The 25130-nt window shown below is 45.4% G+C and overlaps 1 protein-coding gene across 4 annotated transcripts; it reads right to left on the bottom strand.

Annotated features, from left to right (window-relative positions):
- Positions 1–11937: 11937 nt before the first annotated feature.
- On the bottom strand, positions 11938–21786 carry LOC124231493 (splicing factor U2AF 35 kDa subunit-like protein). Of its 4 annotated transcripts, XM_046648306.1 has the most exons (8): positions 21638–21785; positions 18687–18753; positions 17779–17845; positions 14327–14376; positions 14063–14161; positions 13396–13529; positions 13217–13309; positions 11938–12224 (listed from the first exon to the last, which is right to left on the bottom strand). In XM_046648306.1, exons 4-8 carry the CDS (start codon positions 14354–14356, stop codon positions 12077–12079), a joined length of 504 nt encoding a protein of 167 aa, XP_046504262.1. In that variant the 5' UTR covers positions 14357–14376; positions 17779–17845; positions 18687–18753; positions 21638–21785; the 3' UTR covers positions 11938–12076. The 4 variants fall into 4 exon arrangements, with proteins under 4 accessions (XP_046504262.1, XP_046504263.1, XP_046504261.1 ...); XM_046648307.1 differs by lacking the exon at positions 17779–17845 and having other exon boundaries at positions 21638–21786; XM_046648305.1 differs by lacking the exon at positions 18687–18753 and having other exon boundaries at positions 21638–21776.
- Between the last annotated feature and the right edge of the window lie 3344 nt (positions 21787–25130).

Genomic DNA, 25130 nt, shown 5'->3' with positions numbered 1-25130 from the left:
TCAACGGAACAGAACTGAAAGCCCAGAAATAAAACCACACATCTATGGACAGCTAATCTTCGACAAAGGAGCTGAGAACATACAATGGAGAAAAGACAGTCTCTTCAACAAATGGTGTTGGGAAAACTGGACAGCCATATGCAAAAGAATGAAAGTAGGCCATTCTTTTACACCATTCACAAAAATAAACTCAAAATGGATTAAAGACTTAAAGGTAAGACCTGAAACCATAAGACTTCTAGAAGAAAATATAGGCAGTACACTCTTTGACATCAGTCTTAAAAGGATCTTTTCAGACATGTCTTCTCAGACAAGGGAAACAATAGAAAGAATAAACAAGTGGGACTTCATTAGACTAAAGAGCTTCTTCAAGGCAAGGGAAAACAGGATTGAAACAAAAAAACAACCCACCAACTAGGAACGAAGATTTGCAAGTCACATATCCAACAAAGAGTTAATCTCCATAATATATAAAGAACTCACACAACTCAACAACAACAAAAAATCAAACAACTCGATCACAAAATGGGCAGGGGATATGAACAGACATTTCTCCAAAGAAGATATATAGATGGCCAATAGGCACATGAAAAGATGCTCATCATCACTGATCATCACGGAGATGCAAGTGAGAACTACACTAAGATAACACCTTACACCTGTTAGAATGGCTAAAGTAACCAAAACAAAAAATAAGCAACGTCGGAGAGGTTGTGGAGAAAAAGGAACCCTCATACACTGCTGGTGGGAATGCAAACTGGTGCAGCCACTATGGGAAATAGTATGGAGATTTCTCAAAAAATTAAAACTAGAAATATCCATATGACCCAGCCATCCCACTACTGGATATCTACCCAAATAACTTGAAATCAGCAATTCAAAGAGACCCATGCACCCCTATGTTCATTGCAGCGTTATTTACAACAGCCAAGACATGGAAGCAACCTAAGTGCCCATCGGCTGATGACTGGATAAAGAAGATGTGGCATATATATATATATATATATATATATATATATATGGGAATATTACTGAGCCATAAAAAAGGATAAAATTGTCCCACTCACAACAACATGGATGGACATTGAGGGTATTATGTTAAGTAAAATAAGCCAGACAGAGAAAGACAATCTCTGTATGACTCCACTCATATGTGGAAGATTAACAAACACAAGGACAAAGAGAACAGATTAGTGGTTATCAGGGGGAAGCGGGGTTGGAGGGTGAGCATAACGGGTGAAGCGGTGCACCTATAACATGACTGACAGATAATAAGGTACAACTGAAATGTCCCAAGGTTGTAAACTATCATAACCTCAATTAAAAAAAATTATTGAGATCATATTGGTTATACCATTGTGTAAATTTCAGGTGTACATTATGTTTGTTTCAATAACTTTTCATTTGTAACAATTTTACTGATACAATTCACATACCATGCAATTCATCCATTTAAAGTGTACAATTCAATGGCTTTTAGTATATTCAGAGTTGGGGAACCATCTCTAGTCAATTTTAGAACATTCTCATCACTGTGGAAAGAAACCTCACACCCCACACCCCTTAGCCAATGCTTCCACACCCCCAGCTCTGGGCAACACTCATCTTTCTGTCTCCGGATTTGCCTGTTCTGGACTTTTCATATAAATGGGATCATATAATATGTGACCCTTTGTGACTGGCTTCCTTCATGTGGCATCACATTTTAAGGTTCATGCATGTTGTAATACAGAAGAGTACTTCATTTATTTTTATTGTCTAATAAAACACTATCACATGGACATCCCATGGTTTATTTATCCATTCATCAGTCCATGGACATTTATGTTGTTTCGACCTTTTGGCTGATTAATATTGCTATGAATGCTCATGTACAAGTTTTTGTGTGGACATACATTTTCATTTTTGGGGGGTATAAACCCAGGAATAGAAATACCTGGGAAGAAACTGCCAAACTTTTCCACAGCAGCTATACCATTTTACATTCCCACTAGGAATGTATGAGGGTTCCAATTTGTCCACACCCTCACGAACACTTGCTATCATTTGCTGGTTTTTGGTTTTGTTTTATGGTTTTTTTGCTGAGGAAGATTAGCCCTGAACTAACATCTGTGCCAATCTTCCTCCATTTTGTATGTGGGTCGCTGCCATAGCATGGCTGACAAGTGGTATAGGTCTGTGCCCAGGATCCAAACCGGCAAACCTGGGCCGCCAAAGCGGAGCCCACCGAACTTAACCACCAGGGCACAGGGCCAGCCCCTATCATTTGTCATTTTGATCATAACCATCCTATTGGGTTTGAACTGGTATCTGACTGTGGTTTTGATTTGCATTTCCCTAATGACAAATGGTGCCGAGTATTTTTCACGTGTTTACTGGTCATTTGACTCCTTTGGAGAAACGTCTATTCAGATCCTTTGCCCACTTTTAAATTAGGTTGTCTTTTTGTTGTTGAGTTGAAAGAGTTCTTCATATATTCTGGATACTGGACCCTTGTCAGATATATGATTTGCGAATATTTTCTCCCATTCTGTGGGTGTCTTTTCACCCTCTTGATAGTGTCTTTTGATGCACCAAGTTTTCAGTTTTGATGAACTCTAACTTATCTTTTTTTTTTTTCTTTTGTTGCTTGTGCTTTTGGTATCATATCTAAGGAGCCAGTGCCAAATCCAAGGTCATCGACATTTACCCCCATGTCGTCTTCAATGAGTTTTATGGTTTTAATTCTTTTTAATTCTTATATTTAGGTTTTTGATCCATCTTGATTTGACTTTTTGTACCTGGTGTGAGGTAAGAACCCAACATCAGTCTTCTGCACGTGGGTGTCCAGCTGCCTCAGCACTATTTGTTGAAGAGACTATTCTCTCCCCATTGACTAGTCTTGGCACCCTTGTCAAAAATCAATTGACCAGGGGCTGGCCCCGTGGCCGAGTGGTTAAGTTCGCACGCTCTGCTGCAGGCGGCCCAGCATTTCGTTGGTTCGAATCCTGGGCGCGGACATGACACTGCTCATCAAACCACACTGAGGCAGCGTCCCACATGCCACAACTAGAAGGACCCACAACGAAGAATATACAACTATGTACTGGGGGGATTTGGGGAGAAAAAGGAAAAAATAAAATCTTAAAAAAAAAAAAATCTATTGACCATACATGTGCCCATAGGGTTTCTTTCTAGATCCTCAATTCTCTTCCATTGGTCTATATGTCTATCCTTATGCCAGAACCACACTGTTTTTATTATTACAAGTTTGTACTAACTTTTGAAATCAGGAAGTGCAAGTCTCCCAACTTTGTTCTTCTTTTTCAAGATTGTCTTGGCTATTTGGGGTCCCTTGCCATTTCTTAAAAATGTTAGGATCAGCTTTTTCATTTCTGCAAAAATGCCGTGAGGATTATGATGGGGTTTGCATTGAATCTGTCAATCGTCTTGGGGGAGTACTGCCATCTTAACAATATTAAAGCTTCCCATCTGTCAACACGGGCTGTCTTTCCATCTATTTAACTCTTCTTTAATTTCTTTCATCAATGTTTTGTAATTTTCAGTGTACAGGTCTTGCACTTCCTTGGTTACATTTATTCCTAAGTATTTTATTCCTTTTGATCTGGGCAGTAAGTCTGCTGGCCCATGAACATGGGATATCTGTTTCCTTAGGTCTACTTTTACCTCTTCCAACAATGTTTTGTCATTTTCAGAGTATAAGTTTTGGACTCAGTAACTTTTTACACTATCTGTCAACTCTTCACGTTGTCAAACAAGCCTGTGAGGGTTCCTACTGACTCCTCTGCTTGTCCTTCTTCCCACCACGCATATCTGACCCTCAGTTACTAGCACTATTGCTACTAGTAACAACTAACCATACTGAGCACTCACCATGCATGTGCCTGGAATGACGAACTCTACCTTTACCAACTAATGGAATCCTTCCAACAATCGTAGGAGGTGGGTACAATGAGGCTTGGAGAGGTCGAGGGACTGGCCCAATGTCCACAGCTAAGCCAGGATTAGGACCCAGATTCTGACTCCTGCGTCTCTGCTTTCCCGGCTGAACTTCATGCCTTTTCTGCAATGACAATCAACGCAACCTTGGGATATGTCAGGTTGAACCACATGAAATTGCTGGTGTTGGATCTTTTGTGACCTATAAAAAGCAATTTCATGTGATTCAACATGTTAAAAAAAAAAAAGACGTGGGATTTGAAGCAGGTGCCTGGATGTTTGTGCACCAGGTGTGGGTGGGGATTTTCTGAGCTAAGGCCCTGCTGTGTAGGGTTTGACAGTGCTCCCGGAAGAAGCCCCAGCTGTGAGTGAGCCGGCACCCCTGGACATGCCTGGCATCTTCTGAGCAGAAGACTGCAGTTCTGTCCTGAGATGGAGGCTCCGTTTTGGGGGCTTGAGCTCTTTTGCTCACTTTAACAGCAAGTCCCAAGGGGGATGAAGGGTTGGTCCCCTTCCTAGGAGCCATACCACTCCGTCTGCACAAGCCATCAGGCCTGTTGGGTCCCGGGCTGGTCTGATGAGCCCTGGGCAGGGGCCTCTGCTGACAGGCCCTGTGGACTTGCAGGGGCTGCCTTTTCAGCTCTGTCCTACTGCTCCTGGAACAGGTGCATGGGAAGGCCACCACCTGGTTGGCCTCAGGACCGTTTGGTTGAGAAACTCCCATCACATAAGATGCGGTGGGCAGCAGAGGCCTTGAGCTTCACTGTCTCTGAACTTTGAAGAGAAGAAGGTGACTTCAGCTTTGGATGTTCTCTCTCAGGAATTTACGGGGGAGGAGAGTTATATTTTCCCAGTTCTGGCAGTTATGGACAGCTAGCCTTGTTTTCACTTGATCTCTCCCACAGCTGCGGGGAGCCTCCCTGGGGCGAGTCTGAGCTCCTGGTCTGAGCTCCCATGAGGCAGGATGGGGGGCGTGGTCTCAGCGTGGGCTGCCGGGCAGCCCTTGAGCTAATTTCAGCCTGGTTCCCACCTGTTCAGAGCCTTCCTGGGGTGGAAGCCGACTGTCCACCCTGGAACCAGGAGGAGCAGCGGAGCAGGGAGGACAGCCTTGACGAGGGTGGGTGCCCTCCCCAGCCCACTCTGGACCACCACCAGCTTCCGCCCAGGGGGCTGAGAGAACACTGAGGAATGCCGGGGGTGGGAGTCATCCCTTTAAATCCAGCATTGCATTTCCACGAGGAAGCCACATGCACTACGGTCAGGTGACGCTGCCTCCTCTCCTCGCTGCCCCCTCCCTCCTCATGCAGGAGAGGTGTGGAGCATCTGCTCGGTGGATGACGAGGCTCCGACAGCGACTTGTCCATATTTCTCGACTGGAGGACACTCTTCTGTTTAAAAGGTGCAAACGCTGGGGACTTACCCTCTTTTCTCTCTTGTGCTGGGAAGCCCGAGCTGTGTACTGAATGAAGAGCATGCAGATTGTGACCTGCCGAGTGAGGGCACAAGCCCTCCACACGGGGTCAGCAGGTGGCTCCCTCAGCATCCGAGCTTCAGCTTTGGGGAAGTGAAAACCCTGGGGTCGTTTTGATTGAAGGTGCAATTCCGTACACCCACGCAGTGAAAGTAGTCAGATTTCTTACTTACAGATGCCAGTGTGGGGGCGCAAAGAGCTGGGAAAGAGCGTCCTCCGTCCGGGTCCCTAGCGAGCAGGAGGTAGACAGAGGGCAACACCCATTATTGATAAGGTGGGTGGGGCGGAAGTCACTAACATTTCACAGGCTCACCTCTAAGTGGTTATTTTAAAAGGCGCCCTGGGAACGGCAGAGCGGGAGCTTTTGGCGGGCGTCCTAGGCTCAGGTCCTTATCTAACTGTCCCAACTCTGGGTGTGAGCAGGGTTCTCATACCGTGAAATGCTGAGGCAGCAATTCAGAAAAACGAAAGTTCTTTTTCTCGTCACATCTGCCACCACGGGCCATCCAGGTGGCGGGGCATGCTCTGCAGACCTGGGCTGACCCCAGGTCAAACCACGAATGGAGGTGGTACCACAAGTTCTTTGGGCCTTAACACCCAAGTTCACGTTCTCCAGTCAGCTTTCTTAGTAACAAAGCTCATGAAGACAAAGAATTCGACTGAAGTGAAAGCCCATGGAGGTCACCTTGAGTGTCCACTCCCCCTCCCACCTCGGACCTGCCTGCGAATCCTGTTGGCTCATATGCCGGGCACAAGGATCTATAACAGACCCACGGGACAGAAGAGAATCCAGAGCGGACGCGTGGGCTCTGATTCCCCACAAAGGCACCCCCAGTTCAGCGAGGAAAAGCCATGGTCTTTATAGTATATGGTGCTGGAGCAACTGGACACCTGCGGAGAAAAAGAACCAACCTCACATCACACACACAACACGATTGGAGAGAAATCACAGACATGAATGTGAAAGGTGGTCACCAAAGCTCATGGCAAAGACGGAACACGAGCAGGAACCTGGGGAGGTGACGATGCTTCCACACGAGCCAGGGAGCACTGTCCATAAAAGGAAGATTGATGGGTTGGACTAGATTCAGTTTAAGGACACGTGTTCATCAGAATACACCTGGAGAGGGGGAAAAGGCAAGCCATGGGCTGGGGGACATACATGCAACACACATCAGCCCAGGCCTCATCTCCAGACCATGTAAAGAACTCCTAGAAATAAATAAGAAAAAGACAAATGACTCAATTTTTTTAAAAAGTGGGCAAAGATTTCAACAGGTGCTTCACAAAGAGAAATGCCAATGGCCAAGAGCATGAGAAGGCACCCCATGTCATGAGCTCACGATGGACATGCAAATGGAAACCACAGTGACTGCCACTGCACCTCCACCAGAAGGGCTAAAAGAAACAAAACAAAACTGGAACAGCGAGCCCAGACTCCACGGCCTCGCCCACCCGCTCAGGGTCCACGCTGCCTTCCCCGCAGGCCTGGACCATGGCAACAGCTTCCCCCTTGGTCTCCCTTCTTCCCCTGGGACCCATCTTTGGAGTATTCTCCACACTGCAGTGAGACACTGCTGTGAAAGCATCAAACCCTTCCCTCGACTCAGAACAGACCTCCAGGTCCTTTGCAAGCCGAGAGGCCTGTACAACGTCTCCTTGACTCTCTCTTTCTGGGGAAGGGCGCCTTGAACACTCTGTGGGAGACACTGCTGCCTGCCCAGTGTCCCAGGACTGCTCCGTCAGGCACCCCTCTGGCCGCGGTCATAGGCAGCTATGTGACTTGCTTTGACTGATGGGGCATGGAAGGAAGTTCCTGCGTCATTCTGATTAGAGCCCTGAAGAGCCAGCAGGCTGGCAACGCTCCATCCAGATGGGGCCGCCCCCCAGCTGGCCCTGAGTGATGACAGCAAAGGGGGTTGCAGCAGCCCTCAATGGACATGTCCGGGGAGGGCGAGAAGAGCTGCCCATAGGTCAGGGTTGTTTCCACAGCACAGCCTGGTGCCAGCCTATTTTGATCCACAAGGCTAACCTCATTCTCGCCTCGGGGAATTTACCCCACCATTCCCTCTGCCTGGAAGTGCCCCCCGCCCCGTTCTCCTCCTGTTCTTCCAGCTGGTCAGCGGTGACAGCACCGTGTATTAACTACTCTGTTCCTTCCTTACCACACTGATACACCGCAAGTTTCAAGTGAGTTATGTCCAACATTTTCACTGTTGCAAACAAGCTAAGCAAGAGCAGGACAGATAATACGCAGATTCCATTTATACAAAATTCAAAAACAGGGAAAACTGTGATGTTTAATGAAGCTTATGCAGATCGTAAGATAATAAAATCAACGCGATGACGCACATGTTGAGAGCTGGTCCCTCTGGGAGAGGAAGAGTTTGAGGCCGTGACAGCTGATCCGGTGCTGGCAGTGTGCTGCTTCTCGACCCAGGTGGTTCACGCGAGGATGTTCACTTTCTCATTGTTCCTTAATCCAGGCTTACACGTTCAATACTTTGCTGTATGCATCCTGCGCCTCATTAAAAATATGACAAACATGGAGCCAGCTAAGAGATACAACATAAGCATGATTGGAAATCTCCTACCAAAACAAACAGAACAAATTAAGTATTTGATATCATTCATCCTCAAATTCCTAGAATAAACGCCACTTAATTGTGGCAAATTTACTTTAATATGCTGCTAGATTGTTTGCCAACATCACACTGAGGGTTTCTGCATCCATATCCAGAACTCAGACACCCCCGTAGTTTTTTGTGTGTCCCACTTTTGTGAGGTTTTCTCAGTATCACACTCACTTCATGTAGAGGATTTAGAAGCTGTTCATTCTCTGATTGGAAAAATAAGCAGCACCGATTTGGGTCAACGAGCCCTAAAATGCTGGCTGTTTTGGGGGAAGAGGGCCCTTCCTCAGGCCTGGCCTGCACCTGCATCTGCATTTAAGGCCCCATAAGGCCCAGAGAGGCTGCAGCCACTTGCTATTCACCCGAGGTGATACAAACCCCATGCGGGGCGGAGCCCAGAGCCGACTGAGAAACAAGGCTGGAGCCAGATACAGTCAGACGTCCTCACACCTCTGGGCACTTCTAATTACACAGCCAGTACGGCCTGTATTGTCATCGCTCAAACTAGTTCTCCGTGCTGTCGCTGACTAGCGCTGGGACAGCCTGGTCAATTTACTTAATATTTCCAAAGCTCTTTCCTCCTGTTTCTCCCAAGGTTACCTGGATTAAGTGGGATTAACGAGGTCCCTTTTCTTCCTGCTTTGTTCCATGTCCCCTATGACTCCCTTGCCTGAGTTTGGATAGGCAAGGAAGGGAATCTGTTTTGCCTTCCAAAGCCTTCAGGTTCTCATCCCCAGGCCCCAGACAGGCCCCGTCCACGTCCTAAGCTGCCGGTGTGGCCCTGAGCGAGCTCTCACCACAGCTGTCTGAACTGCCTGTTCTACTGAACATCCATTTCTCAAAGCTGGAGTCCTTGCTTGGTTTTGCCCTGGAATGCCAGCTGGAAATTCTAAGTGCTAACTAGGCATTTATTCCACTTTGCTCACTTTTGGCATGCACATATGTGCCGTAACCCCGATCGTGCTGGCCAAGCCTGTGGCTGCCAAACCTTGGACCCAAAGAAATACAAAAATAATACGAAAACGGGAGTTGTTCACAGAGCTGAGCTTAATCAGGGGTTGTCCTTTTCTGAGATTGTAGCGTGGAAAAGTCCTTATATGTTAGGGATGCAAACTGAAGTATGCAAGGTTCAAGTATCTGGGGCTTCATTACAATTGTCTCCACTTTTGTTTGTTTAAAAATTTCTGCAATAAAAAATGAAAATGGGGGCCAGCCCAGAGGTGCAGCGATTAAGTTCGCACATTCTGCTTCGGTGGCCCAGGGCTTCACCAGTTCGGATCCCAGGTGCAGACATGGCACCACTTGGCAAGCCATGCTGTGGCAGGCGTGCCACATATAAAGTAGAGGAAGATGGGCATGGATGTTAGCTCAGGGCCAGTCTTCCTCAGCAAAAAGAGGACTGGTGGCAGATGTTAGCTAATCTTCCTCAAAAAATAAAATAAAAAATTAAAAACAAATAAAATGCTCTTTCAGCAAATGATGGTGAAACTTGGTGAGAACAATTTAAAAAGTCTCACTTGGCAAAGTGCAAGATACAGTTCTATGTTGACGACCAGGTTTGTTTCTCTGGGAGAATTCACATGGTCTGTGAAATCCACAAGCCTGGGAACCCTGGACTAAACAAAGCCAAATCTAATTAGGGTCAGCCACACTCGAGCCCCACGTGACATCCAAATGCACCAAGGCCTTAGTCTGACTTCCTATTGCAAAGGCTCTAGAAGCAAACTTGCAATGCTGTTGTTTCTGTCCTTTGCATCAAAATTCTTTGTTTTGAGAAATGATTTTCAGTTTTACCCGCTTTTGGTAAATAAGGAATCTTGAATTGAGAAGTGACAATTAACCACTGAGTTTAGACAGTGCAATTTCCACATCACTAATCCTTCCTTCAATACTAGTTCATTCAGAGGAAGCGAACTTTCTCCAATTAGTGGGGCACTGCTGACTCCATTCATCCATGCTGGAAATCTTTAAAGTGATGTCTAATTACTCTACACACACGCGCCTGTCAGATCATCTGTTATGCCTACTGGGTCAAAACAGCAAGCAGAAAACCTGCCGCAAGCAGGAGCTGAGTTACTTGACACGACTGCTGGACAGGATGTGCTGACACCTGATCGGGAGTTCATTCCCGCAGCTGTCCTCCACTTGGTTTCAGTCTTGACAGATGTAACATTCAGGACAAGAAACATTTTACAGTGATATCTGGGCCCGAACTCATCACAAATCACAATCATTTCAAGTGGCTTTCTTCCCCTCTTGAGAGAGACCTCCTTCGACCCAGGGCCGTGTGAAAGCCGGCACTCCCTCTGCCGTGGGCGGACTGCAGGGCCGGTTACGCGGCTGCTCTTTGCCGACCGCAGGCCACGCATCCCAGGACCAGCGGCGACCTGGTGGGCCTCTTTGGACCCAACCCCCTGGACTCTTCTGTCCAGACCTGCGCCTGGCGCGGAAGGAGGCGCAGGCAGGGTCCTGCTCCAGTCCGTGAGCTCGTCTTTCCGACTTCAGTGGTGATCTTTAAAGACACTTTCGATGGGATTTTCACTTACGTTTTAGAGAGACTTGCACAGAAAAAGGTGATTCTAATCAAAGTTACAAAACACAAAATAAAATTGTCACCACATTCCTTCCTTCAGATGCAGTGGAAATGACTCAATAATCTCCACGACTGCAACCAAACTTAGGTAGAAAAATGGAAGGATTGGTACTTTCTGGGGGGAGGGGGGATGAGATGATTTAAAACAAACGTCCTAGATCACCTTAAAACTGACACTACTTCACGCCAAATCACCTGCCCACTATTGCAAAAAAATAATTTCGACAGACACCAAACCTGAATAAAACTAATGTTCCATCGCTAGAATCTCTCTTGAGCTCATCCGAACTGACTCCCATGAAATAAGCTGATCCAGTCAGCAGCACTGCCTTCAAATCCTCAACAGCTGTGCAGCTGCGGCATGGTGGTCTCCTCTCCACGCCCAGCAGAGCTCACAGGCCGGCACACCCACTCCTGGGACCCCAGCACCACAGCCGCCCAGAGTCTGCAGGTCTGTCACAATGAAGCACGCAGACGCCTGGTAACGGCCTGAGAAGGTCACTGGGATCAGGTTTTGGCTTGCCTTTAGGTATGAAGTTCTCCTAAGAAAAACTCTTCACTCCCAGCTGAGGGGAGGCATGAACCTGGAACAAGCCAACAGCTGTCACGAGTCACACTGCCAGCATGCAGACCACCCCGAGTCACAACAAGGAAGACAGTTTAGGGAACACGACACCAAACAGGGAAGTTCTACAGAAAGGCAGGTCTGCATTAGAGGGCTTCTGTGTCTCCTGTAACCTAGTTGAGCCGTGATGCTGCCATCAGTTATGACAGAACATGGAAACGTGACGAGCGGCTCCCGCGCTACACAGAGCACACTCCTGCTTTCTCTCCCACTCACGTTTCAGGAATGCACAGCAGCTCTGGAAGCAAAACTAGAAATCTCATGGGTAGGTAAGAAAAATGTAACACAGACAGGGTCCACTGACTGCATTTTCTCAGAAAGATGAGCTGTCCTAGCAATGCCGGCACAATCCAGTTACGTCTCAGCAATGATTTACTCATTAGTAAGGAAAGGGACTTCAACAGGCTCCCCACACCAGGCTAGTCACAGCCTCAGCGAGAACGCGGGATCACTGCTAATATGCAGACAAGGAGAAACAGATTTGACTTCCCCCATATGAATTTTCCCTCCACTGCTGGGTGTTTTATTTCACATCCTGGTTTTAAAACACAGTGTCCTTCATCCCCCAAGTGACTGATGGATACTAACCTTTACCTCAAGGACTGACGACGTGCAGGTGTGCAAAGGAAGAGATTTAAAAGAACCACTTTCCACAAGAAATAAGTTACACCAACAATACTGTTGTCACTACAAATTTTATTCAGAAACCCATCTTTGTTTTTTTTTGTTGTTTTTTAAAAAAATTCCCATTATGAACTGGTTTGGTCAATCAACTACAACACTTTCTAGCAGACATACGGTAAAAACGGCATGGCTCAGAATCGCCCAGATCTTTCACGATCTCTCGACCGCCTCCGGTCACGCTCCCGTCCCCCACCGCCTCCACCGCCGCCGCCGCCACCACCGCGACCACGGTCCCGAGACCGCGAGCGACGCTCCCGAGACCGGGACCTCGATCTATGCCTGCAAGCAAGGAAAAGAAACAAAACCATGGCACCCAGGCCAACACACACCCAAATCACAGTGCCCAACACTCAAACACTCCCTTTCACTGAGCTGATGACACCAGCGCAGATTCACACCAACGCCAGTTCACAGCTGCACACCCAGACGCTAAGATGTGCAAGTGTCAGGGCAAAAAGGGCATCTCAGAACCGAAGAGGTCCGACAGCCTCCATATTCTGTAGCGCCAACAAAGGATCCGGGGAAATCATAATGAAAAAGGTGAACTGGACGTACCCATCCCTCACCCTCACCTGACACCAGTGTCAGGTTCCTCCCCAGCCCAGTCCCTGCTCAGAGGCTCATGGGCTGAGGTGTCCATCAGGCTGACTGGGGGGAGGAGGGGGAGGAAGCAGGATTCTTTTCCCTTATGCTTCTTTTTGTTGACAAAGCAGAATCACGAGCAACATCTGCCTTTCCTTATTTACGTGTAACAGGAGAGGGCTGAGAACCTCCCTGGGGTCAGAGCTGAAACTAAGCAGGAGAGTGACTCATTATTCTCCCCAATACCTGCATGGAAACACCAGGACCAGACAGAGGTGACCGTGCTCAACTGTGCCGGTGGTCCACAGGGGCGAGGCCACCACCCCCCTCCAAAAATCAAACCAAGGAAACCTCCCCAATCCAAAAAAAACCAAGAAACCCCAAGGGAAACGTGCAGTATGTAAAGGAAGGCACGGCACCCGACCCGGAGCGTACAGGCCGCACACACGAGCTGCATTTTCAGGTCACCTGCTGAACCAGGCCCCTGCTTAGTCACTGAGGTTGATCTCTACTTGGGGAGGAGGGAGAGGTATGCATACAAAGTCTACTTCAAAGAGTAGGTTTGTGTGCTTTAAAATATGCACTACATTCTAAGCAGTGCCTTTTAAAGAACAGAAATAACAGGCCAAACTTCATTTGAAAACACTAACAGCAATTCAAAGCTACGACAGACCCACTGCAACACTCACTTCTTGCGCCGGCGCCCGTACAGCTCCCGCCGCAGCTCCCTCGAGATGGGCTTCAGGTGCATGAAGTTGCAGAAGCCTCCTCGTGTGCACTCTCTGAGGGAAAGAACCACCATCGTTACGTCAGTGCACAGCACACTAGCTTCCCAACAACGCAGCAGCTCCAGGCTGCCCACACCTACCCCATCTCATACTGGCGGCAGCAGGCTTCTCTGAAGTCGGTCACGGGAGAGAGCTCCGCATGGATCGGCTGTCCGTTAAACCAGCGGTTGTTCAAGTCAATCACAGCCTTTTCCGCATCTTCTTCACGGCGAAACTGAAATGATAAATCAAGAATGCTTGCCACCACACTTTAATCACAAATGTTTTCAATTACTGATGCAAATATGTTACATGTTCATGTAGGTAAAATAAAAAAGGCAGAGTAATGTTGTACAGCAATTTAAAAACCAGACAATCCTTTCTTTACAATTAGCTTACTTAATTTTGTGATGGTCCAAGATTATGCCAACTATGTTGCCTTGGTTTTCAAATTCGATTGGTTAAAAGAGCAAATGTAATGACTGGCATAGGCAATGAAAGCTTTATTAAAACAAAACCAAGAACATATAAAGCAACTTCTCCCCAGTACAAACAGCCTCTAACCAACAGCGATGAAGATATGTGACACCAGAAGAACCATGAGCACGGAGGCCCGTCAGTCCTTCTACTCGAGCTTCTATCTCGTATGGGCGTCCAGCCAGGAGAGGGCCGAGTCAGTGCATGGAAAGTCGTGAATAGTACCAACGTCAAGGTTCACAGCTAACAAAGCACAGCAAGCACCCCTTATGCCTCACTCCTGACTCCTACCTTGACATACACATTCCCAACGAGGTGATCGCCAAGGTTATCACAGACGTTCATCTCCTCAACTTCACCGTACTTCTCCTCCATTTCTGTAAAAACCTCCTGGAGGAGGGACAGTGGTGTTAGGCTCATGACACATTAAAGATGAAAGAGTAACTCAACATAATTCACGGGTAAGTATTGTTTTTAATGAGGAAAAATGAACTCCTCCCAAACAGATAGAGAAAATGAACAGGTCTATCAGTTTCAAATAGTCAATGATCTCACCTCGAAAAACTCATCATAGTGTTCCTGCATCTCGACGTCGCTCACAGCACCTGCAGACAACAGAAATCTGGCTGGTTAGAGCAGGGCACGGGACCTGAGAGAGCTCGTGCTTAAACTCACACTGCTACAGTAACACACATGAGGTTATCTAGAGAGAAAGCACAACAGAGTTGCATTCTCGTGGAGCACTGCAGATACTGCATTACACAGCCAGTTGTTAAAATTGTGAAGTGTGGTGACATTTTTAAATGCCCCTTATGACAGTCTCAATTCTGGCTATTAAAATATTAAAACCACAACAAATTTTAATCAGCATCAAAGGGCCACATTTTCAGAAAGAGTGAGGAAAAAGTTGACTCTCAAGAAATTTTTAAATGAGAATTTTCTTCCTTTTAAGATTTAAAATAGAGGCCAAGTAACCACACTGACTTCCCCCCTTTATTAGGTTAAAATGACAGCTGAAAGGAGGGTAAGCGATTCAGAGCTTATGTTCCTGACTAGTTTATTTTACAGATTATCAGCCACACAGAATGCCAGGAAATTCTTTCTGATGTGATTAAAACCCAAATGACCATCAATAAAGACTCAGTAGAATTACCAAGTTCAATTACAGTATTCTGAATGCCCTCTGAATAAAGGGAAAGTTACAATGCTTTGTTCAGGAAAGCATTCTTATTTTATATTCCAAAACTAATTTCATCAAGTTCATTCTTCTTCATAATTCACATGCACTAAGTGAAGTCATGTCCACTGTGTGGGTAGATTTTGCAAATTTACATTCTATCCCCATTGTCATTCTCTCTACCAAATTTTACCATTCGAATTCTAGAGTTCTCTTAACCTAAATCTGAGAAATCACAAAGCTGGTGTGTCAATAAACTGATGCTCCAAACACTAGATCGGGAGCCCACCCAGCGGCAGCTTCAAACTGGGCCAGCTTACTCTTCAAGTGTCCCCTTCCACGGCCACATTCCTGGACTGTGGCCTCCTCTGTACACCCCACCAAGGGCATCTGGGCTGTGGCATATCCCAGACTGTGCTGTTGAGAAATTTTCTGGCTCTCTCAAAAACCTTTTCATCTTCAAGGATAAGAACTAACTTCAATCTTTTGATTCTGAGAATAATTTAGTTCACTTTCTGGCCCATGGATGGCTCCCTGCATTTCAGTTATTTTTGAATTTCCAGGAATGTGGCTTGCTTTAGAACTCAACACTGAACGCATCAGGCCACAACTGCTCCTCTCGACAGCCCGTCCCAATTTAAAAGCTGCAGGAACGATCCCCTTTCCTGAACAGAAACCAAGTACTGAACAAGAGAAAACCTCGCCAAGAGAAGCCCATTCCAAAGGGCAGGTTTTAAGGTTTAAAATTAACTTCCTTCTCGACCTCAGAAAAAATGAGAAGAGAAAAAACAAATCCACATGCTCCAAGTCGTAGCACGATTGAGAATCAAGTTTTGGTTGTGGTTAAAACACTGGCTGAAATCATGATATTTCTATCATTACCATGTACCATAGAATCTTGTATTTTAATAGCTTCTGGAAAGTTCATATTTGAAAATGCTTGATCGTGGGCATATTTTATCTTCTATACTCTGCTTAAAACTTATGAGTCAATCCAAATGACTTGAAAGGCAGAGATTGACAAAAAAAAAAAAAATTACCTACATGACTCAATATATTTTAAATAATACAACTTGAAAAATACACAGTTTTCTTACAGAAACATTCTTAAATTGGGACTCATATTTAAGTTTAATCTAAGCATAGAAAGCTTATTTTTCTACAGATGAAAGGGTATGTTAAAAAACAGCCAGTAATTTTAGGAAATTAAGGAACCTAGCTGGTTGAAATTTTATTGGAAGGCTCTGATGCCAAATACTTCTGGTTTACCAACTTAAACTGATTTTCTTCCTAGATTGTAGAATGAGAATTTCATTTAATTTGTACAATCTGGACCCCAGAATTGGAATATTTTGCACAGCTAAACTTTTATTTTGTAGCATACACAAAACAAGAGTACTGTGAATCGCAAATAAAGACACAAAGAAAACTAATACAACATTCTTTTGTCAATAAAGCATACGCAGTCCCCAAATAAACAATGAGGGCAAAGAGTTATTAATTGTTGTTCCTCAGTCACCCACTTTTCACTCATTTTTACCCCAGGGCAGGCTGTTAAAAATATCATTATTAAGTCCATATATAAACATTACCCTCCACCTATTGATCTTAAAAAACAAAACAAAACCAAACCTAGGTATTTTAAACCATCAGATTTAGGGAAAGAAATGAATTCCCTACTATAAGGTCAGTATTAGCATCGAAAAACATCTAGTGTCTTGTGAGAAAAAACTTCCCAGCCCCTCCCCCGCAGAGACAAGCGCCAGTGCACTCGCAGGCGCGGAACCGGGAGGCCTCCCAGTTTGGGGCTGGCTCGAGTGGGTGGTGCCCGCTCGGACCATTTCACCCTATAAACTGAGGGCTCACGGCCAAGGGCGCATTGGTAGGTCTGTGGCTATCCGGGGGTACTTCTGATAGCGCCTTCTCTTAGTTTTTACAGCTTTAACATCAGTCGGTGAGGAAGAAGCATCTACCTTTGGGTTTGGACCTCTTGGTTTTAGCAAGAGTCCAGGATGTTCATTTCAATTTATCCATATGACTAAATTGATTCTACAGCTCAGTAGCTATAAAATTTAACTTTCAGTTTTTTGAACTTTCCAATGAAACTACTATGTATCCTGTTCTCTAAAAACTAGCCCTCAGTAAATACAATATTCCTAACTTCAATCTGGTACTTCTCAATAGAGGAAGAAATCATAATATCTATTGAACACCCACTTGAGAGCTAGTTCCCCAGCAAGGACCCCGTATTTTCCAAATGCAGTACACTAACTCCTGAGGCTGGAGACCTGCATAAAGCATCTGATTAAAAACCGAGTCGGCACAGGGCTGGTGTCGAGGAAAACTGGGGGCTCAATGCAACTCGGAGGACCCTCACTTGGGAAACATCCTCAGAGCGAGGCTCTCACAATGAAAGCATGATCTCCAAAACAGAGTTTAAGGGAAAAATGTCTAATAAGAAAGAAAATCTGAAAAATAATTTCAGAATGACTGGTTTTAAAGTGAGAGAGAGTTCCCAATACTGCTGCTCTGAAGTGGGAGAGCACCCGCACAGTCACGCCCAAGCTCGCTCTCCCTGGGACGGCGGGCGGAGCGAAGCGAGAGCAGCTCTGGGCTAGTGCAAAGGGCGCCCTTTCCAGTCACTGTCTCCTCAGATCGGGGGGCAGGAGTCACATCTCAAGCAGCGGTTTCCACAGGGCCATGGGACAAAAGCTCTCGACACCTCTAGAGAAAGGCGGTCCTTGACACTACAGCGCAGACCAGGTGGAGCTGACACTGAGCTCTGACACGCAAGCCCAGGGGACCAGGGAAGGAACTTGTATGAACTTACAGCGCAAACCGTCAGCAGACTGGGAAGAGTTTTGAGGGTTACGGTAAATGTTCAAGAGGGCAATGGTCTGAAATACAAAACGCAACAACTTTATATTACGGAAAATTAAATTTAAACACTTAACCGGTTTCCTGTGGCGATCGCTTCAGTCAAGACTCAGTGCTGAAAAAAGAGCAAGTTATTTTCTTTTGAAGCAGAGATGTTTTCTCTTAGTTGATGGCTGTCTTGGAGCACCCTAACACTGCAATGTGACAGAGATCCCATGATATGCTAATATTGTATTTCTGGTCACAGAATGGAAAAATTCTCCACTTCAAAGTTCCAATCCAATTAAAAGTGCAAATAACTCGGCAGGCTACCACCGCAGTATTCTTGGATGCTACAGAAAACTTTTAATCAACAACTGAGAGAAAAAAGTGCCTGTATAAACGGATGGTGAAATTACTGTATTAGAGAAATACAATAATTACATATCATGAAATCTCCACTTCCTAGAGGAAAAATTATAATGGTGAAATAAAACCCACACTTATTGGGCAACTTACCTTATTGCTTCCTAAATATTCCTAAGATTTTTAATTTTACAGAAAGAACTTAATAAATGCCAGGGGTTCAGTCACTGTGAAGACCAATGATGGGCTGATACTGTTCAAATGCCACATGACGGACCCCTCTCATTAACAAGTGTCAATCAAGGGAAGAGGCCCGCCAGTGACCTTCCCTAGGACAGCCTCCTGAACGTGGCCAAGTATCGAGTTCTTGCTGTAGGCACCAAGGACTTCCAGCACCTTGTCCTGTTTGCAACAGCTCTATGTCAGCAGCTCAGAAGCCAACATTGTTTGTCTCAATTAAGAGTGGGCTCTTTAACACCATTGTTTTAAAAAAATTTCTCCAACTGTGGGACTTACAGTGTGAGCCGTCAGCCGTCTGTGCACTGTTTTGGGGATTACGATAGATGTTTTGAATCAAGATGGTCTGCGGGGAAAAAAAAATAAAAAGGGGAATTCTACTGGCTGCTGTGCATATATTAGACAATTGCAAAGAGACAACTTGTTTGCAAATGGCTAAACGCTTGTTTGCTTGTTTGTTTCCCGCAAGTCAGACACGTGTCTTCTGAAGAGAATACCCAAACCATCATATTATGAAAACAGAGTTGGAGCAGTGACTTCGGTCAAGTCAGCCAGCAACCAAGAAGAAACTGTAATTGTTACTTATAGTCCCACGTTATTAAAGTGTTTTAATGTAAGATAAATAATAGAATGCTAACATTTTCTTATACTTCAAGCTAGCAGACACCAAGATGTCGGAAAATTCACATATAATCATATTCCCCATACAAAATTACTTTTTTAAAACCAAATGCGTGACTCTACTGTATGCAGCCCATCAAGCTCTCTGGTCTTGTAGGAAACAGGCACACCACATGGGTTTCCTAACTCTCATGGACACCTATCATATTTACATTTTCTTGGTGGGATCTCTGTTTACATAATACAATAGCTTAAAACATTTGCTCTTTTCCGATCCTTCTTTTAAGGGAAAAAATCCTTTTAGCCCTTGTGCTTTAAACTGGATCAGGCAGACTTGAAACCTTACATTGTACCGTTCTTCTTAAAATCAAGTTGTCTGAAAAAACAAACCATGTTTAAGTTAGTAGGCTAATATATTACATGAATCTTAATGTCCACATCACTGTACGAAGCTTAAAAAGAAACCCACACTGAATACACTAGAGATTCACAAGCTGAACCAACAAACCACATGATTTAGAAAAATAAATGTTCAGTCTCAACATGTGTCCAAAGCAGTTTTGTAAGTGGCTTTACAAAACCAGCCAGTTCCACTTGCACTCCATTTAAAGGGGGGTGGTTCTGTGAGAACTCCCCAGTCCGAGGTCTGCTGCTAGAAACCCACTTTGGGGGAACATCCGACAGCCAGACCACATGTGACACGCAGACCCTCCACTCAGGGCCTGGCACCTTCCCCAAGCCATCTGGCACTGCCCCGAGTCAACTGATCTGGGGCCTCAGATGTTCCAAAGCCGATGGACTCAGTTTCCAACTGGAAGCACCAGAGTGTGACAACTTTGATGGAAAGCTATACTGAGCCCAATTATTCAACAGGAAAAGTGATTTTAGGTCACACTCAGGGAAGTGGCTGTTTCATGAAAGAAACTTCACTTAAAGGGGGCAATGCAGGTCCATTAAAATCAGTGGTGGCCAAGATTACCTAAAACCAACCAAGCAAAGCAAAACAAGATGCTCAAGTTAACACAACCGACCCCACCACACTTCAATGGAGTCATTGCCTCATTTTGATCCATAGTGCCCAAATTAACTTCAGGTTAACAGTCTAGGTAATCAGTGATTCAGAAAGAAAATAAACCAAGTGTCTGTGGGTGACTTACAGAAAACTTTCATAATAGGGGAGCTTTCTCTCTCTCAGCCCAACACCTGGTACCTCTATAAGTTACCCCCAAATCAAAGAACTCAGTGGACACTGAAGATGCATAGTTACCACCCAATCTATGGCCACTAGCTTAGTTGGGGAGATTTAATTCATAAATCAGAGCACTAAAAAAGATCTACAAAAAACAGAAAATTTAAAGCAAGTCCTCCAATATTGTAAAATTCAAAAAAGAGACACGTCTAAAGCTACTAGAAGATACATTCTTGTTATAGTAACCACTTGGTAATCAGGAATAATGGGGAGAGGAAAGCCATCACCCCCCTTCTAAAAACACATTAAATTGTAGAGTTTTCTATGGGCTTAAATTAGAAAATACTACCAATGTCTCTTTCTTACATCAATTGGCTGATTTTCTTAAATACTTACAGGAAAACATAAATGTCTATTCTGTTACATGTGAACAGAAAGACACGAGCTCAAAGGCAGAGGCTGCAGCGTGCAGGGTCACAGGTAACAGGTACCCAGTGGTCAGAGGCTGCGCGCTAGGACCACGGGCATGAGAAGGAGCTCAGCAGCCCTCAGTGTGCAAGGACTGAAGCACAGATTTTTCCAATTCCAAGTGTTCAGTTCAACACAGACGGAAGTTTTCCGTTCCTACGAGAGGTGCTTTCTCCCTTTAATTCACCAGCGATCAGTTGTAGGGTGCAAACCTTTGCCTTTTCTTCAATTAACCAAAAACAAACTATCAAAAATTCTAACTTCTGATTGATCTGAACTCACAGCAGGCCTAAGCCCAAGACAACGGCATTTCTCAGTTGACTGAGCAGACCAGCCAGAAAGCCCCGACGGGAAACGCCCAACTTCTAATGCTGAGTTTCATTTTTAATGTTTCTTTTAAAGCAAACTGCTGTTTCCTCAACTAGGGGTCCAAAAGAGAGGACACCCAAGAGGACTGAGAAGCCCTGAGTGCAGGGCACATGCGTGGGTCTGTGACAAGCACGCCCACGTCTCCCGCAGGCCGCTCGCTCAGCCTCCTCTGCTGCCCGGAGAGGGAGACAGCAGAAAGCCCACCTGCAGCCACCGGGGCCTGGAAAAGAGGCCAAGTCGGTGCTGGCGGGGCTACCCTCTGGACCACGTCTATCAGGGCGCAGGCAGGGCGGCAAGGCACGGAGAGTGGTCCCAGCCAACGTGCAAACATTAAAAACTTATCTTTCAAGTTTCTCTAATGGCAAGAACACGGAACGGTGCTCACAGACCTTCCACGGGGGCTGGTTCACCTGCCTCACTCTCACTTAAACAACAGAACACACTCATGAACACAAATGGAAAATAAAGCAACTGGAGAAAAAAGGACCTGCTGGATACATGGAAATTATTAACTACCTGCGCAAAGTACACGAAGTTCTGCTAATTTACATGAAAACAGGGAAAAAGGAAAAAACAAACAAACCTGGCTAAAGGTCGGTTTATTGTGCAACCGAGAGCATCTGTCTCCATGACGACATGCTCCAATTTTGAAATAGAAGGAACAGTTGACTCTGTAAAGGGAAATAAGAGCCGATTATTTTTCTGGGAAGACATCAAAGAGATGGAAATACGTCATCAACGTGATATATGCTATCAAACTACTTTTCTTTTACTTTACAAAAACATACGCACATCATTTTTTGTTGGTAGCAGGTACCTTCTCCTTCCTGCCTATAATTTTAGGACTACAGTCGGTCTGTACCTGCGGGTTCAGCATCTGCAGAGTCAACCAACGCTGGATGGAAAGACCTAGGACAGCTGCATCTGTACCGAACTTGCACAGACTTTTCTTCCTCTCGTTATTCCCTAAACAATACAGTATAACCACTACTTCCACCACATTTACAGCGTATTAGGTATTACAACTAATCTAGAGATGATTTAAATTACTCGGGAGGATGTGTGTAGGTTACATGCAAACACTACACCATTTTATACCAGGGACTTGAGCATCCGTGGATTTTGGTATCCGCGGGGGTCCTGGAACCAATGCCCGTGGATGCTGGGGGAGGACTGTCCTTAGCTTGAATTTGCCCTTCCACACACACACTACTTTTTCAATAAAGACACTCTGATTCTAACTTGATTCCTCCTCAGTCAAATCCCCTCCGCTCTGAACTTTCTCTGCTCTATTGTTTTTTCTTAAACAGGATGTTAATTTAAAACTAAATTTAACTTGAAATGCACCTGTTCTCTAGTCCTCCATGACGAAATTCTCTCTTGAGAGACAGTGTAGTGAGGGTCAAGATCCTGCCTCTGCTCCCAGCCGCCTGGGCTTGGGCAAGTCCCCCTCCCCTCTGTGTGTGCGCTTCATACACAGTGCCCATGAAGTGCAATCATGACCTACATCAAACAGAACACAAAGTCCAGGTTCTCTCATCCATGATACCAGACCAACAGGAAATTTCCAAAAACACGTCTGAAATAAATAATTCTCCTGGTTTCAATACAGTAAAAAGCAACTACTGGGGGAGCTCAACCTGACTGGAGGAACCACACAAGGCCACCGTCTGTCCCTATCGCAAAGCTCTCCCTTAATGCTGTTCAAACACCTGGACGATCTGGCAAGTGTGGCAGCAGTGCCAGGTGGCTCAAGAGATCTGCGATGAACTATGAAATCTTACTAGATGGGCCCCATTCACACTGAGACTAGCAGAGGTGGGAAGGTTACCTTGCAGATTCAATTTTTTAGCAAGTGCCATATGTTTAGATAGCCAATCCAGAGTTAAGATCAAAGGGCCTCAATGAAATTTGATGGACCATGAAGATGGATTGGCCACTGATTTATTATTAAGGAGCAATAAAGATGGAAAAATCTGAACTTGTCAGGGGAGGAAAATGATTAGTATATATATTTACAAACTTACAGGTCTTAATCTAGATTATCTAACTTGAGTATACAACATTACATCTTCAGGGACTCACCTAAAAATGAAGAACTTATTTTAAAAAATCTCAGAATGGGGAGAATGCCTGCATGAACAACTAATACTCAACTGCTCCACAGAGCTGAAGCAACCCTCGTTCCTGTGCTTCCCGAGGTGGCTTCCACGTCATGATGCCCAAGGAATTATTTCGAGTTTAGTATATTAGTCAAAATTTTTCTAGCAATAAACTTTAGTGATCCGCTTATTTAACTACTGAAATGAAAAGAAAAGTAAAAGAAGATGTGTGATTTACTATCACAGAGATGATGTTAGCTAATCTGCACTTGGATTAGAAAACTGTGCATAACTTCAAATGCATAACTGACAATGTTTTTAATTGTAGAGGCACCTATGTTTTACTTCCAGCTTAAATTATAAAAAAGAACAAGTTAGCAGAAATCGTTATCTTCATTTTTTAGGAGGTGATTTTGTTTCTCAGAAACTAAAACCAGATCTCCCTGAAATGAGAATACGAGTGTCCTCCATTAAATAATCAAGTTTCCTGAACTACAACCACGACTTTCACCATACACTTCTAACAGCTGAAATGTGGTTATTTCTAGCAGGAATATAAAAAATGCTACCGGAATAAACCTCTGAAGTAAGAGTTTTGTAGGGTAACAGCGCAGACACCACCTGATACAGTATTTTATAGGAACAAGAAAAAAGCCCTGCACGGGGCTGGGGCTGGGGCCGGGGCCGCGGCCACGCTGACACAAGCTGCAGAGGGAAACGCTGCCTGCTCTCCAGCCTGCCTCAGAGGAGCCTCTTTTCCCAGCAGAGCCCACCGGTTCAGTCAAGATCACGGTGAAAGGCAAGTTCCCCGAGCTGCCTCCTCTGCATTCAGGGTCCATACCTCTTCCACAGCATTCACAGGGTTTTAATACATCTTACTATAATTATCCTTTACACGACATGCAGGCCCTCCCTCCCTGAGTTCCTTGAAAACAAGATCCACACTCCATCCATCTTTGAGTCCACAGAGACCGGCCTAGGGTTGACACCCAATATGATTCTGGAGCAACTATGACTGATGCTTTTCTTGTGATTTTTGCTAGGAAAAAATATAACCCCCTCATCCCAAGAACACAGGAGATTCTACTGTGTGTAAAAGTAGACATTTTACAAGACAGACTCCATCCTGGAGAACAGAAACAATTTAAACTGTTTGAAAGAGTGGTATTAAAACTATCTTTTACCTCTTCTGAGATTTTATCATTAAAGACGTATGTTCACATAAACCTTGCACAGCCCGGCAGAATCCCAAGATGGTAACTACTCACTCAAAGAGGAGATTAAGCCAGACCATTAGTCTTCAGGTTTTCAAAACAAGAATTATCTTCCCAAAATGTCTGAAGACATGCCGTTTAGTCTAAACTTGTCAAGGCACTGGAAATTAATACGTGCCAAGATGGCAAGATCAAAATTAAATTTTTTACTTTTAACAATTGATAAGGGAAGGCATGCAACCTTAAAAAAAAGGGGGGGGGGAACCACCTAACACCTTTTCCCTTATGTTGGAATTGCATCTTCAAGTATCTTAAAAGCTGATCACGCCTTTCACGGTTGGTTAACCCAGGCGTCTCCATAACACTTTTTCCCATCAAATGTCCTTATGACCGGCCCGATCACCGCTTACACACGCAAGAGGCTTGTCAATGGGGCAAAACCCCGACAATGAGGAAGCTAAGTGATCGACACTGGCGAGGTTTGTACTACAGCTGCCAGGCGCGACATTAAAAGCTGGAAGTTGGGGGCATCGGGAACATTGACAACTTCGGGACAACTCGAGACTGCCCCAGAAAGCAGGGCGCGGGGCCCGGGCGGCCCACGGACGGGACGGCGGGGGCGGCCGAGGAGCCCCGGGCGGGAGAGGCCGCCGCCCGCCTCAGCGGAAGCCCGCGCCCGCCCTGCGCCCAGCGCCCGCCCGCCCAGCGCCCACGAGGCGACGGCGCGGCTACAGAGGCCGGAAGGGCCGCCGCGCCCCTC

This window comes from Equus quagga, chromosome 21 (assembly GCF_021613505.1).
Source record: "Equus quagga isolate Etosha38 chromosome 21, UCLA_HA_Equagga_1.0, whole genome shotgun sequence".
Classification (NCBI taxonomy): domain Eukaryota; kingdom Metazoa; phylum Chordata; class Mammalia; order Perissodactyla; family Equidae; genus Equus; species Equus quagga.
This window is presented reverse-complemented; position numbering and strand designations above follow the sequence as displayed.

Excerpts from the sequence above, each read along its gene's own strand:
- LOC124231493 (XM_046648307.1), bottom strand. The coding sequence starts at position 14,356 with ATGCAGGAACACTATGATGAGTTTTTCGAG. Across the intron at positions 14,162-14,326 it reads ACTATGATGAGTTTTTCGAG|GAGGTTTTTACAGAAATGGA; the intron begins GTGAGATCATTG and ends TCCCTCCTCCAG. Across the intron at positions 13,310-13,395 it reads TGCCGCCAGTATGAGATGGG|AGAGTGCACACGAGGAGGCT; the intron begins GTAGGTGTGGGC and ends TCTTTCCCTCAG.